Source organism: Cucurbita pepo, chromosome 7 (genome assembly GCF_057944985.1).
Source record: "Cucurbita pepo subsp. pepo isolate OVF chromosome 7, ASM5794498v1, whole genome shotgun sequence".
Classification (NCBI taxonomy): Eukaryota; Viridiplantae; Streptophyta; class Magnoliopsida; order Cucurbitales; family Cucurbitaceae; genus Cucurbita; species Cucurbita pepo.
This window is the reverse complement of record NC_141804.1, coordinates 1,175,700-1,189,684: the sequence shown is the minus strand read 5'-3', so window position 1 is coordinate 1,189,684 and position 13,985 is coordinate 1,175,700. Positions and strand designations below refer to the sequence as shown.

Here is a 13,985-nt window from a genome sequence, read left to right as displayed (position 1 = left end):
TCAGCCTCATAGTTTTAAAACAATTTGTTTCTACGTTCTTATAAGAAATTGAGAAAAAGACGCAATTTTTTCGTATTTTTATCACCATATTGCCACTTACAGATATGTTTATCTATCTTCACAAAAATCCCGTCTTTTTCATCGTAATTTGAGAAAAAGTTTCCAACTTGAACTCGTTTGCACGGTCAAATAGAAAAAAACGAAGAAAGATCGAGATAAAAACAAAATCATAGCTTATGTCTTTCATCTATTAGCCATTACAAACCAAAAGAAGTAGAGGGCAACAACTTGGTCATCTTTGACTCTCCCTTCCTACCCATAGTGTTGGAGAAAGCACTTAATCTTTATCATATAATATAATTCATTCATACATATAATATCAATTCATGAAGAAAAAAAAAATCACCCCTTGGACTTTGGACTCAAAAGGGGCACTTTATTTTAGTGACATCATACGTATAATCTCCTACTTTTTTGACATCTTTGAAGCTTGATCATGTTTGCAAGGATCCACCTCTTGCAGAAGCTCAACCACCTCTCCCATGGCGGGTCGGAGCTCTGGATTGTTCTTAGTACAGCGAATTGCGATACCCAATGCTTTAATTATCTCATTTATGAACAACCCTTTTAATCTCTTGTCGAGAATCTCAAGAATTTGTTCGTTTGTGTCGATTTTGTTCGAAATCCAGTGTGCAATGTTCTTGTTATCTCCATATTCGGCTTCAATCGGGTTCTTCCCTGTAATCAGCTCCATTAAAACCACCCCAAAACTGTACACATCGCATTTGGTTGTCGCCGTTGATGAATCTGCATAATCTGTAATTTGTAACGTTCAATGGAAATTGATAATGGGGTTTGAAATTTGTAATGGAATTGATGAAGAAACTTACCGGGAGCTAAGTAGCCGGAGGTTTTTCCGGCGATTACAGAGCCGGTTGAGTCTTTGCCTCCTTGGAGGATTTTGGCTATGCCGAAATCTGCGATTCTGGGTTGGTAATTTGCGTCGAGCAGAATGTTTGTGGTTTTGATGTCTCTGTGGATTACCGGCGGCGAGAAGTTGTGGTGGAGATAAGCGAGGCCTTGGGCGATTCCCACCGCGATGCGGTGGCGCGTGGGCCAATCGAGATGAATCCACCCTTTATGAAGCGCGTCCCATAGGTTTCCGTTTGGTATATATTCGTAAACCATAAGGCTGCAATTTAGAGCCGCAAAGTAGTTGTAGAGTTTGGCGATGTTCTTGTGCCGTACGGTTTTTAGGGTTTCGATTTCTGTTTTCAATTCCTTGTCGACGAGATGTTTCGCTCTCCGATTCCATAGTCTCTTCACGGCGACGATTTCTCCTTTTCCGATCTCGATTTTGTAGACGGTTCCGGATCCGCCGTGACCGACGATGTTCTTTTCCGCCATGGCTTCTAGAATCGAGTTTTGGTCGAAGAATCGCGAAGTTAGGGTTTCTTTGTTCTCGATGTCTGAGGTCTTTCTGGTCGTGATTCGGCGTTTTATGAACAGGACGGCGGCGGTGATGAAGATGAGCAATGGAATTCCGATTGTCCAGATGAAATTCAGACGTTTTGCGAAGGGAAAGCGCGAGCAAATCCGGAATTTCTGTTCCGTTGAAATGAAATACGCCGGTGGAATGCATAGATTTGGATTGCCGGAAAATCTATCGGCTAATCCTTCTTTGATGAAAGGCAGAGGAATTTGACCGGAAAGTTGATTGTTCGAAAGATTCAAAGAATTTGGGTACAATTTACTCAAACTTTCTGGGATTTCGCCGGAAAAACGATTGTTTGAGAGATCAAGAACACTGAGGGATTTCAACGAAGTGAGTGAACTAGGGATCGATGAATCCAGCTGATTTCCTTGTAACATCACCAGATTAAGCTTCTTCAGATTGCCGATCTCGAACGGCACCGGACCGGAGAGAAGATTATTGCTGAGATCAAGCTTCACCAGATTGGTTGCTCCTGAAATCTCCGGCGGGATAACTCCAGAAATCCTGTTTCTTTGCAAGAACAACTCTGATAAGTTTCTTGCCTGTGAGATAGAACTTGAAATGGAACCAGTGAGATGATTATGAGCAACATCAATGATTGAAACATGGGGGAGAGCCAAAAGTTCTTGAGGAATTTCTCCTACCAACTGATTGAAACTAACCCGAAACCTCAAAATCGACTCGCATTCGGCGAAACTTGCTGGGATTTCTCCAGAAAGGCTGTTTTGCAGGACAAGAAAGTATAGCAATTCCCCTCCTCTGCATATATCCAATGGCAATGGCCCCGACAGGCGATTTTCCGACAAGTCGACGACGACCATTGGTGAGTACTTCCCCAACTTTTGTGGAATCTGTCCTGTAAGAAAGTTGTCATAAAGTGATAGCATAGTTAGTGTTGTTGAGTTAGCTAGTACACTTGGGATCTCTCCTGTTAGACTATTGTTGTAAATCTGTAGAACTTTAAGCTTTGGGAGTTTGCAAATGGATTCTGGTAGCTCTCCTGTTAAAAGGTTCACCGACATGTCGACGTCGACGAGCTCCGTTAGATTTCCGAACTCCTCTGGTATGTTTCCTGTGAGTTCATTGTAATAGAGTTCAAGCTGTTGCAAGTTCTTCAGTAAGGAAATTTCTTTTGGGATCTCTCCCTTGAGAAAGTTCCCACTGAGTTCGAGATCGACAAGAGACGTCATGTTCCCGATCGATCTCGGGATTTCCCCGTCTAACATACACGTTGTCAACACCATGGATTTCAGCTTCTTCAATCTGGAGATCTTCTCAGGCAACTTCCATAAGTTGAGATTATAATTCTCATTGAAATTCAGCACCTCAAGATTCACAAGGTCGAAAACCGACATGGGAAAGTCGCCAGTGAAGGAATTGTACGATAAGTCGAGCAGACGTAGTTGTTTCATTTGCGACAAATCCGGGATTGTTCCATTGAGATTCATGAAGCTCATGTCAAGCTCTTCAAGGAGAGAACAATTAGTGATTCCTGGAGGAAAACGTCCCTGGAAACCAGTATGGGCGAGACGAAGAACTCGTAGCTCTGGGAGGTAAGAGCATAGATCTTCGGGGAAGCCACCAGAGAGAGGCTGGCCGGAGATATCGATCCGAACGACGCTACCTCGGTCATTGCAGTCGATTCCGGTGAAGTTGCAGAAGGAATTACCTTTGGAAAGATCCCAATCAGTGAGGAACTTTCCTGAGGCAGTGTTTTGCATGAGAAGGAAGAACTGGGACTGATTGGGAGCAGTAGAAGTAGCAGTAGAAGCTTGAGAAGAAGCAGAGATGGAGGAAGTGAGGAACAAAAGCAGGAAGAAAGCTGAGTGAAAAGCCATAACTGTGACAGAAGGTGGAGCTCCAGCTGAGAAATTGAGAGGTGAAGGAAGCAAGAACAAAATGGGAGGAATATAAATGGGGATCAAAACAGTGCAGCAGCATATCACTACAGTAACAAAGCCAGCCTTGAAGAAGGTGACAAGAAAAGGTTCTTGTAGCAAGTGTGAGGTAGGGAAAAAAGACACTTTATGTTCCTCCTCCACTACATGCTTCTAATACTCCGGTAGAGCCTACCGTATCATTGTCGGCCTCACGATTTTAAAACATGTCTTCTAGGGAGAGGTTTCTACACCCTTACAAGAAACGCTTTCTTACAATCCACCCCTCTTGGGGCCCAACGTCCTCGCTGACACACCGCCCGGTGTCTGGCTCTGATGATACTATTTGTAACAAGCCTAAGCCATCTCTAGTAGATATTGTCTGCTTTGGCATGTTACGTACACCGTCAGCCTCACAGGTTTAAAATGCGTCTATTAGGGAGATGTTTTCACACCCTTATAAAGAATGCTTCGTTCCATTCTCCAACCAATATGGGATCTCACAATCCACCTATTGGAGTTTAGTGTCATCGCTGTAATACTATTTGTAACAATCGAATATCACCGCTAGCAAATATTGGCCGCTTTGGTCCCTTATGTATCACCGTCAGCGTAGAAAGACAGGTATGTTACTTTGTTTTGTTCTTTATTTGTTACCACAAAATCCATTCTTAACAGAAGTAAGTGTCATTAATGGCCTAATTAATCACTTTGATTAAGATTAAGGTCATCCTTTGCCCTCTCCACTACCCTATATTGGACCTTCAACTCACCACTCAAAATCATGTCTTCCATTTACATTTTCACTCCTCCAAATCTATTCATATCTTTTATATCAATTCCGTGTTAAATATGTTCGTGCCTGCCTATTTGTAAGAGTCTAAGTTCACCACTAGTAGATATTGTCTTCTTTGGACTTTCCCTCAAGGTTTTAAAACGTGTCTTGTAGGGAGAGGTTTCCACACCCTTATAAAGAATGCTTCGTTCTCCTCCCCACCCGACGTAGGATCTCACAATCCACCTCCCTCCGAGGCCTACACATAAGACAAACTATTCAATCGATGTGGGATCTCACACTACTAGACATAAGACAAACTATTCAATCAAAAAGTTTAAAGACTTACTAGAATGTTTAAACATTCAGACACATATCTAAACAAACGCTGGACCTTGAATAATGTTGCAAAACACACAATTGGTGTAAAGTTTGAGTGCATATGACAATCCGAGAAAGACCCATATGCTCCGCCATACGAACTTGAAGTCCTTGTAATTAAACGTGAGATAACATCGTGATTTTTTTCTCAGACCGATAGAGTTCGAGTTGTAATTAATAATAAATTAGGTATATGGTTCATGTTATGCATATGGACAAATATTTTTTTTCAAACATTGGAAAAATGTTCAAAAGTTTTCTAAAGTGCTTTTGGATTAAATATAGAGATGTTGATTGAGCAAGTGTTTGGTCTTATTTTAAGTTTCCTTTTATTCTCTACTTTTTAGAATATATATAGTCTATCGAACTTTTGACAAGAAATCTTATACCAATCACTCACAAATCATTGGTTCGTTATAATTAAATTGCAACTTGAGCTAATTTAATAGGTCGGTGGAGTGTTTTTTTAAATAAAGAGATCCATATATTGGTCAGGAGCGATATCAGTCTTATGGCAAGTTGATTCATTGGGCCGGGCTAAACCTTCTACAACAATACTGGGGTCATAGAGAGAGCTTGCAATGATCTTTGAGAAGATCATAAGGTGCTGATAGGAGGGGTCTCGAGAGCTTATGGGTATGTGGATATAGTTGAACAAAGCGAGTATTTAGATACAGGTGGAGTATCAAAGGTTGAAAAATGTTAAGACCATAAATAAAAAATGCACGAAAGAAGAACCAAAAGAATCATACAAGGGTTCTCGAAGGAACCATACGTAAATAATGGTTTACTAATTGGTATACTTGAGATGCTACCACTGACCGTCTACTGGAAAAACACGGTCCGACTTCCTCTCGAGAAATGTGAGTAGGAACAATTGCAAGAGTTTTCAGTAGCGATACTTGCCCCGATCATAAGGGTCACCACAAACCTAAAGCTAACATTTGAATGTGACTTAGCTTTTTTGTTTTAATGAGATTGGGCTAGAGAATCAAAAGAGATGCTCATGACCCAAATGGTTGCAAACCCAAACGGAAACCCTTGTTTGAATAGACTCTTCCTTACGCAAAAACCAATAAAAAGATGTCTATTTTGGTTCGTTACGTATCGTTTTTAGCCTCACTGTTTTAAGACGCGACTACTATGAAGAGGGTTTAGCAGGGTCTAGCCCTACTCTGACTAGTGATGAAGAGGGTCTAGCCCTCCTCTGACTAGTGATGAAGAGGGTCTAGCCCTCCTCTGACTAGTGATGAAGAGGGTCTAGCCCTACTCTAATCAGTGACTTCACGATTTTAAAACACATCTACCATGGAAAGAGTTTATTTATAAATGAGAATAATTGTGATACCCAAATAAATTAAAGAGTACATAAATGAACTAGGATCACATTTGAAGGTGAACTATCACTCACGAAGATAAGAAGACTAAGAAAGACTTAAAAAATTAAAAGTTATTACCTATATCAACCAGATGTACGGTTACTTTTCAGTGACTCAATCACAGAAACTCTATAGTTAAACGTGCTTGGCATCGCTTATATTTGGAGCAACGTAAAACTTTTTTTTTTTTTTTTTTTTTTTGTTCACTTTATAGTTTGCTTGCAAATAATTCTTCATATATTTATTTTTGTTTAATATTGGCAATGGATGTAATTTATTGGAAAACTGGAGGGGCAGTTTCGGTTGATGATGAAGCTTGCGGAAGCTGACGGGAACCGCCACCTTTCCTACTGCTGGCTGCTGCGTCGTTCGAGGATTCGCAGCGTCACTTACACGCACACACAGAGATCCCGAGAGAGTGGCGGCGAGAGTATCAGAGAGGCTACGCATGCTAGGTAGAGTGCGGAAATGGTGATGCCCGAGTCGTCTGAACGCCACCGGACCGCGTCTCGTCGAGCGAATCAACCGCCGACTCGGCCGCAACTTGGAGCTAGGGTTCCGCTCAAGCGGTTACTTCGCGTGGCATCTGTCGCATGTGGAATTCAATTCGGTTGGGCTTTGCAGCTCTCTCTTCTTACTCCTTATATTCAAGAGCTTGGTATTCCTCATGCTTGGTCAAGTCTCATATGGCTCTGTGGACCGCTTTCTGGCCTCTTTGTCCAGCCGCTCGTTGGCCACATGAGCGATCGCTGCACCAGCCGATACGGCCGCCGGAGGCCATTCATTGTAGCTGGAGCGCTTTCCATTGTACTCGCCGTTCTTATTATCGGTCACTCGGCGGACCTCGGTTGGTTGATTGGTGACAGAGGTGATGTTAGGCCTCGTGCGATTGGATTCTTTGTGTTTGGATTTTGGATTCTCGATGTCGCTAACAACTTAACGCAGGGTCCTTGTAGAGCTTTGCTTGCTGATCTTACCGGTAAGTTGTTTGGTATACCGTCTGAATTTGATGTCTCTGTTATTATACAATTTCGTTTACATGTGTAGAAGATTTTTCTGTAATAGTAAATTAATAATTGATATATAGTTACAATATGTGGATATGGCACGTTGAATTGAATCTATGAAAGTTCTTATGTTGTGTGGTGGATCTTAAGATACTTACATCTTTCAAAAATAATATTGGCTAGGTAAGGATCATCGAAGGAATCGAGTGGCAAATGCTTATTTTTCACTATTTATGGCGATTGGTAATGTTTTTGGGTATGCCACTGGATCTTTTAGTGGCTGGTACAAGATCTTGCCGTTTACTCTTACCTCTGCATGCTCGGTTAATTGTGCAAATCTCAAGTCAGCTTTCTTGATTGATGTCGTATTCATTGCAATTACAACATATTTGAGTGTTTCAGCAGCTCAAGAGATTTCTCTAGATTCAAGCTGCAGGTCGTCCCTGGTAGTGGAAGAAGGTATGGGGCAATCAAGTCATGCTTCAGAAGCGTTTCTCTGGGAGTTGTTTCATACTTTTAGACACTTCTCCGGGTATATATGGGTAATTTTGCTTGTCACTTCCCTGACATGGGTAGCATGGTTTCCATTTATTCTATTTGATACTGATTGGATGGGTAGAGAGATTTATGGTGGCAAGCCAAATAAAGGACAGAGTTATAGTTCTGGAGTCAGAATGGGAGCATTTGGCCTGATGTTTAACTCTGTTGTCCTTGGAATAACTTCATTACTTATGGAGAAGCTGTGCAGAAAGTGGGGTGCTGGTTTTGTATGGGGAGTCTCTAATATTTTTATGGCTCTATGTTTCCTTTCTATACTGGTTGTCACCTATGTGGCAAACAATATGGGCTATATAGGCCATGAGCTTCCACCAAATAGTATCGTATCAGCTGCATTGATTATCTTTGCTCTTCTTGGCGTCCCTTTGGCAGTAAGCAGTTCCTTCCTTGTCTAAAACGTGGTCGCACATGTTGTATCTTATTTCCATCCCATCCTTTCTTGTCTTAGCACAAATAATACTACCATTAGATGAAAATTTAGAGTTCAAGAAATCACGTATATATCATATTGTATTTGGAATATTTAGTTAACATAATTTTTTTTTTCAGTTTGTGATAATGCATGATGGAGGACCTTTTATGCATTACTTGTATTGATCTATTTGCATAATTCATTGCAGATTACTTACAGCATTCCATATGCCATGATCTCCTCGCGTGTTGAATCTTTGCAACTTGGTCAAGGTGGGGATTGTGTTGATGTTGCTTTGTTTGAATGAAGGACTAGAGAGTTTCTTATTGTGTTGTTACGTCTTGCAGGTTTGTCTGCGGGTGTCTTGAACTTGGCAATAGTAATTCCTCAGGTGACAATATCCTACATATCTTTTTCTTAATTTTCTTTTGCTTTGCGAGAGTAAAACGATATCACCTTTGTTATTTGATGGACTTTTCTCTGAACCTATTAAACGCCAGTAGAAAATATATAACATGAATGCCTAGGGCAGAGCATTGATTTGGATTCTTTCTTTTTAAAAACAAAACAAAATTTGAAAATGATTTTTGGTAACAATTCAGATGAGTTATTTGCTGATAGTTAACAAAACTTAACTATGGTTTCCGAAACTTTGAGGGTGGAGGTTCAATCAGAAAACAGGATTTTAGCTGAATAAAGTCTTAAATCTTTTACTATTGAGCTTGAGGTGAAACATCTTTTCATCCCATAGACATTGTCACAATATACAGGTCTATAAACAAAATGTTTCATTTTTAATATAGTTAATTGACCTCTTTTGTTCACAACCTTTTTCTATTATTATTATTATCTTGTATACATTTGGGAGTTGTCTAATTGCAGCTCCTGGTAGGAGATGTTCCCTGTCGAATTTTCCCTATTATTTGATGTCAATATTTTGCTTTTTGTTTGTCACTATTTGAGTGGAATGCTTGTCTAAGTTGTCCCATTTGTTTATAGTGAGATAATCTCTGAAGTACGATGAAAATTTGGCTTTAAATGAATTCTTAACAATTGGGATTGGGTTTGCACTGCATTTGAATCCTCAAATTTGTACCATCCAAAATTCGATGGTGAATTTAGTGTGCTTTGAACTCTGTTTTTTATTTTTGTTGATTGTCATATATTGTAGGAACTGTGGAAAAATTCTTTTATAGTCTTTATTCGGACATGATAGTTTTCTTTTATAATCTATACTGGCTTACTTTATTTATTTTATATTGTTGTAATAGATCTTTTGGAAAAGGAACTTGATACTGTAGGTGCTGCACTTTCTGATAACAAACATTCGGAGTTTGTTCGTTCATATTATTTTTAAGTTATGCACAAGCTCAACCTACATTAAAGGGACTACTTAGTCTATATACCCACTGTATCATAATCTTGGTCAAAATGCATGAAAACCTCTAGTGTTGTAAGGGGTAAGATTGTAGTTAACTTGGGAGAAAAAGAGTCCGCTCAACTTGTATATGCAAGAAGGAAATTACTAGAGGTCTTATTCTGAACTAATGAAGGAACAATACAGTTAGTGTGCTCCGTCTTTAATCATTGGACTTTGTTAAATGAGAAAGATTGTCAAATTTGGGCTGACCTTTTCTGGGACATTCCAAGACAAAACTTCTCGTGAAAATCCAGTTGTGGATATCCCTGTTAGACAGTTTACCTTTTGTCTTGGGAAAAGATTTCAGGGAATCCGGATGAAATATATTTCCATGTGGAAGAAGATCACAAGGAAAGGATTGGAGTTTGTCCATTTCTATAGTCCTGATGTCACTTTCCAATATGTAATGGATGATAATAGAAATGAAATAATTTGACATAATGTTTTGTTGTTTCTTCAAAACTTTTTGATCTCTAGTGGACCTCTCTCTAGGATTCAATCCAGCTTAAAGATTTGGCTCTTGCCTTAGGTGATATTGTCAGGAACATATTTTGATCTGTAAGATATGATAGACTTGAGGGGGCCATAGTAGTAACATTTTAATCCTAAACAGTGAAGCATAAGCTGAAATATCTGGCTGGTTCTTTTACGCCTTCTTTTAAGAATCTCTTTCTTGATATTACTATTATTTGTACTTCAATTTCAGTTATATTCTTGTTTTACAACAACACAAACTATATTTCCAGAAGCCATGTATTCTTTCTACATACATCATTTAACTTTGCTTTTTACGTGAAGGGGGTTCTTCTCTATTAGGGCTGAAGCTCATGTGTTATAGCAAAATTGAACTCACTTGCCAGCTTTTCCATATTTTGTTGAGTATCTCTTTCTTTTTTCTTTCTTTCTTTTTTTTCTTTTTTTTTTTTTTTTTTTTTTTTTTTGTTTTTTTTTTTTGAGGAGGGAATAGATATAGTTGTCACAAATATGATAGTCTGGGTCTACATCTGTGACTCAAAAGGTAACATGTTTCACAAAGCCATTTATTTTTTTGGTCCCATATATTGTGCTGTCTGCTTCATATCAGAAGACCAGGGTGGGGCTGGATGCTTTGGTGATAGACAGTAATTGTATGAGACAATCTGAAGACTTAATCTTGTTTGGGATTGCACTCAATTTTTCTTTTTTCTTTATTATATATCTATATCTATGTCTATATCTACATCATATAGATTTATAGATGTATATAACAAGGTGAAGCTTGATCTTAAATAATAAAAGTCAGTATTTAGTCTCTAGTGCATGTTATGTCCTGAAAATGTTGCATATGCTGTTATATTTGCAACCTGATGTTTTCCAATGGAGGGATCGCATCATCTGGTATAAATAAAAAATTTAAACTAAATTATCCTTTGATCTAATATATGTAATAAATAAATGAGCTCACCTTCGTGAAGTTATTTTATTTGTTAATTTAATTGTTTCTGATAATAGGTTGTGGTATCCCTGGGAAGTGGACCATGGGATCAGCTGTTTGGTGGTGGAAATTCTCCAGCTTTTGCTGTGGCAGCATTTGCAGCCTTTGCAAGTGGACTCATTGCTATCTTGGCCCTTCCTCGGTCTAGTGCTCCGAATCCCAGAGCCCTCACATGAGGTATTCAGTTATATTCGTTTATCTTTTCTTTTATCTAACCTATCATCTTAATGGAAAACCGTTTAGATTATCCTACAAGTTTGTAAATAGCTGTAATAAATATTATAACATTGTTTTTACAAGGGTTTCCTCTTTTGAAAAGTTTTTTTCCTTTCTTGATTGTCAGAGTATTTGGAAAGCTTGGTTGGTGTGCATCTCATCCATGATCAACATGAGAATTGATCTAAATTTTGATGCAAAATATATGTGTAACATACTATAGGTCTGAGTTAACCATTTTATGGTGTGTGATGGGTTGGGGGAGTATGTTTGAAAGATTACAGTAGAGAAATGAGGCCTGACCCAAACATTTGGGGGAGCGCTCGTGTGTTTTGTAAGACATGGACATCTATTATTACAGTGATCAGTGGTGGGCGCTTTATATAAGTAAGAGACAGATGAGGAAAAACAAGATATTGATTAAGCAGACATACTGGTTGTTCAGGGATAATTATAGCATTAGCTGTCACCAAATGCTGAGAGAGACAAGTTATTAACAAACAGTGAGGAATCTTCTTTTATGAAAATCAGTCCCACCTCCTGGAAATGTTGCTTTATGACAATTTCTGCGTTAGAAGTGGGGAAGTCTGAGCTGTGGATTCCAAAATTACTCTGAAGACTACTTTCTTACCAACGAAGATAATGCTGCTGATTGGGAATTATTCCCTATGAAGTATCATTTTCTTCTAAGGCAATATTTAGTGCGTTGGTGGTTCAATCATAATGTATTGGATTCTCATTCATTTGTGCATGAATTTTCTGTTTGAGTATGTTGGAATGTGCTTGGTGGGCAACAGTTATTTAGTGCTTTGTGCTGATTGAAACCCTGATAGAGACATTTCTTTTCTTCATTAAGATAATTTGTCTGAAAAAGCTCAAGTGATTTTTGATCGATGGCATCCTTGAACAATGTGTGTATATATATATATGTATTTTTTAAAAACTATATGCTCTTTTTAGCTTCCCTCTGATCTTGCATCTTCATGTTAGAATAAGTTCCCCATATTTGATTGCACTGATCATTAACCAAATCTAGCTTGCTATTATATAAATATATTATGCTCTCATCTCATGCTGTGCTTCCTGTAAGGTATGATGAGAAGCATCAGTTAGTACTGAAATGATTGTTTGATGAGGCGTAATATTCTTTTATTCTTTGGATAATCAGTTCTTGAATTTAGAAACCACAGTGGGAATACATTCATACATTTTCATGCATCTTTGTGTCAAGAAAAAAGATGTTACATTTTCTTTCCATGTATTGTGAAAGGAGATGGTAGGTCTAAGTTGTTTAGAATCTTGTGGTAGAATCAATATTTCTCTCGAAAAGAGTGAAAAACCTTGGTATGGAGGAACGATGGTGAATTTATTCCAGTGTATGGAAGGGTATGATCTTTATTGGTGTCAAATCTCTGTCTTGTCAACTTCATATCATTTTCGAAGAACTTTTATTGTATATTGGTAGTTATTATAATCTGTTCACTAAGATGCTAAGAAAAATTCTGTCATGATGTTCATTAGATCAACTTGGTATCGATTAGTTTGCTTTCGTGCATGAGCATGATCAACATACGATACTTTTAGTTGCTTGTCATCTTGTTTTGCTTCAATCCTGTTTGGGATTGGGAATTTGATGGACTCGATCTGTTGTGTACTTACCGACCTATGTTTTATTTTATTTTTGATCTTTTGTTAAGCTTACATTTATTTGTTTTTTTTTTTTTTTTTGTCTAGAGGGTTCTGTTGTTTGATACTTCAACTGATAGAGCCAAAGACACATGGGATCTGACATGGGGTTGTGTTATGAGATTCAGAGATAGGAATATCTTCTACAAAGGAAACAAAGGAAAAACTGGTCCTTGTGCTGCTGCAGCAGCAGCAGCAGCTAGCAGCAGAACAATCCAAAGTTGCAGGCTGGTTGATGATGGTAGGGCTGTGTGCCTCAGCTAAGGACACAGTCCCCCAGTTGCTCTCCCCTCTAGAGAGACAGCCTCATCTCTGTAGGGAGAAAAGGGATACATATTTAATGGTTGTAATTGGAACTACTCCTAAATCTGTGTGTTCCCTTTCTCCCATCTGCCTCTTGTTCATACAGCCATTCCACTGTCAACACTCTATCAATCAGGTGGTCCCATTCCTCTGCTCTCTCTTGTTGCAGCATACCCATGAAGAATACTGTTTCCATTTCATCACCTAAAGCCAAACCAACATCTCAAACAGTTCCTTGGGGTTGGTTCTTTATCCTTTCTGTTCTTCATTTTTTTTTTTTTTTTTTTTTGCATTTTTGGAATTTCAAGCATCATCTATGGATTTGATCTGATCTGATTTGATTTGATTTGACCCTTCTTTCACTCCCTTGGTTTGTTTTGCTGAAAGCCCAAGTTATTTTTCCTTTCCACCTGGAATAATATGTCCAAATGAGCTAATGGGGTAGAGATGTTAGCCCATTTCAAGTCTCCAATCCTGTTGTTCTTTTTCATGGCTGTTAGGGGAAACACTCAAGAGTTCCACCGACTGTAAATTGATCAAACCCTTCTTTTGTGTGTTTGTTTGTGGCCCACTTTTATCAGTTAGTCGGAACTGGCATTGTAATTATTGATTGGAATGATTTAATTAGGGGTTTATTTTGTCACAAAATCTCCATGAGGGGATCACAAAATCTCAACAATCCTATTCCACTCCCATGGCCTCAAAACAATCTCCCCCACACCATTACAATTATATAAATATTCTCTCCCAATCAACATCCCTTCACTCCCCCCTCCTTTTTGTCTCCGAAATCTCTCAAGAACATCAACCAAGAAAAGGCCTTCATCTCGACCAAGGAATGGTAATAGTCCAAGTCCATCGCTAGCAGATATTATCTGTTAGGAAGAGGTTCCTACACTCCTTCATTCTCCTCTCAAACTGGTGTGTGATATCACAATCTACCTTCTAGGAGTCAACTTCCTCACTAGCATACCGTTCAGTGTTTAGTTCTGATACTATTTG

At 38.8% G+C, this 13,985-nt stretch overlaps 2 protein-coding genes across 4 annotated transcripts; one reads left to right on the top strand and one right to left on the bottom strand.

Moving 5' to 3' along the window:
• Positions 1 to 216: 216 nt before the first annotated feature.
• Positions 217 to 3,345, bottom strand: LOC111798544 (receptor protein-tyrosine kinase CEPR1). 2 transcript variants are annotated; one of them, XM_087125709.1, is made up of 2 exons: positions 891 to 3,345; positions 217 to 816 (listed from the first exon to the last, which is right to left on the bottom strand). In XM_087125709.1, the coding sequence occupies exons 1-2, from the start codon at positions 3,331 to 3,333 to the stop codon at positions 467 to 469; spliced, it is 2,793 nt and encodes a 930-aa protein (XP_086981835.1). In that variant the 5' UTR covers positions 3,334 to 3,345; the 3' UTR covers positions 217 to 466. The 2 variants fall into 2 exon arrangements, with proteins under 2 accessions (XP_086981835.1, XP_086981836.1); XM_087125710.1 differs by having other exon boundaries at positions 217 to 807.
• A 2,817-nt stretch (positions 3,346 to 6,162) lies between these two features.
• Positions 6,163 to 13,541, top strand: SUT4 (sucrose transporter 4). Of its 2 annotated transcripts, XR_015421641.1 has the most exons (8): positions 6,163 to 6,886; positions 7,098 to 7,843; positions 8,093 to 8,156; positions 8,232 to 8,275; positions 10,103 to 10,178; positions 10,796 to 10,955; positions 11,122 to 11,719; positions 12,729 to 13,541. XR_015421641.1 is itself a non-coding variant. In XM_087125364.1 (6 exons), exons 1-5 carry the CDS (start codon positions 6,376 to 6,378, stop codon positions 10,952 to 10,954), a joined length of 1,524 nt encoding a protein of 507 aa, XP_086981490.1. In that variant the 5' UTR covers positions 6,164 to 6,375; the 3' UTR covers position 10,955; positions 12,729 to 13,541. The 2 variants fall into 2 exon arrangements, 1 of the variants encoding a protein (XP_086981490.1); XM_087125364.1 differs by lacking the exons at positions 10,103 to 10,178; positions 11,122 to 11,719 and having other exon boundaries at positions 6,164 to 6,886.
• Positions 13,542 to 13,985: the final 444 nt, after the last annotated feature.

Excerpts from the sequence above, each read along its gene's own strand:
- LOC111798544 (XM_087125709.1), bottom strand. The coding sequence starts at position 3,333 with ATGGCTTTTCACTCAGCTTTCTTCCTGCTTTTGTTCCTCACTTCCTCC. Across the intron at positions 817-890 it reads CTCCGGCTACTTAGCTCCCG|ATTATGCAGATTCATCAACG; the intron begins GTAAGTTTCTTC and ends TACAAATTACAG.
- SUT4 (XM_087125364.1), top strand. The coding sequence starts at position 6,376 with ATGGTGATGCCCGAGTCGTCTGAACGCCACCGGACCGCGTCTCGTCGA. Across the intron at positions 7,844-8,092 it reads TTCTTGGCGTCCCTTTGGCA|ATTACTTACAGCATTCCATA; the intron begins GTAAGCAGTTCC and ends AATTCATTGCAG. Across the intron at positions 8,276-10,795 it reads TGGCAATAGTAATTCCTCAG|GTTGTGGTATCCCTGGGAAG; the intron begins GTGACAATATCC and ends TTCTGATAATAG.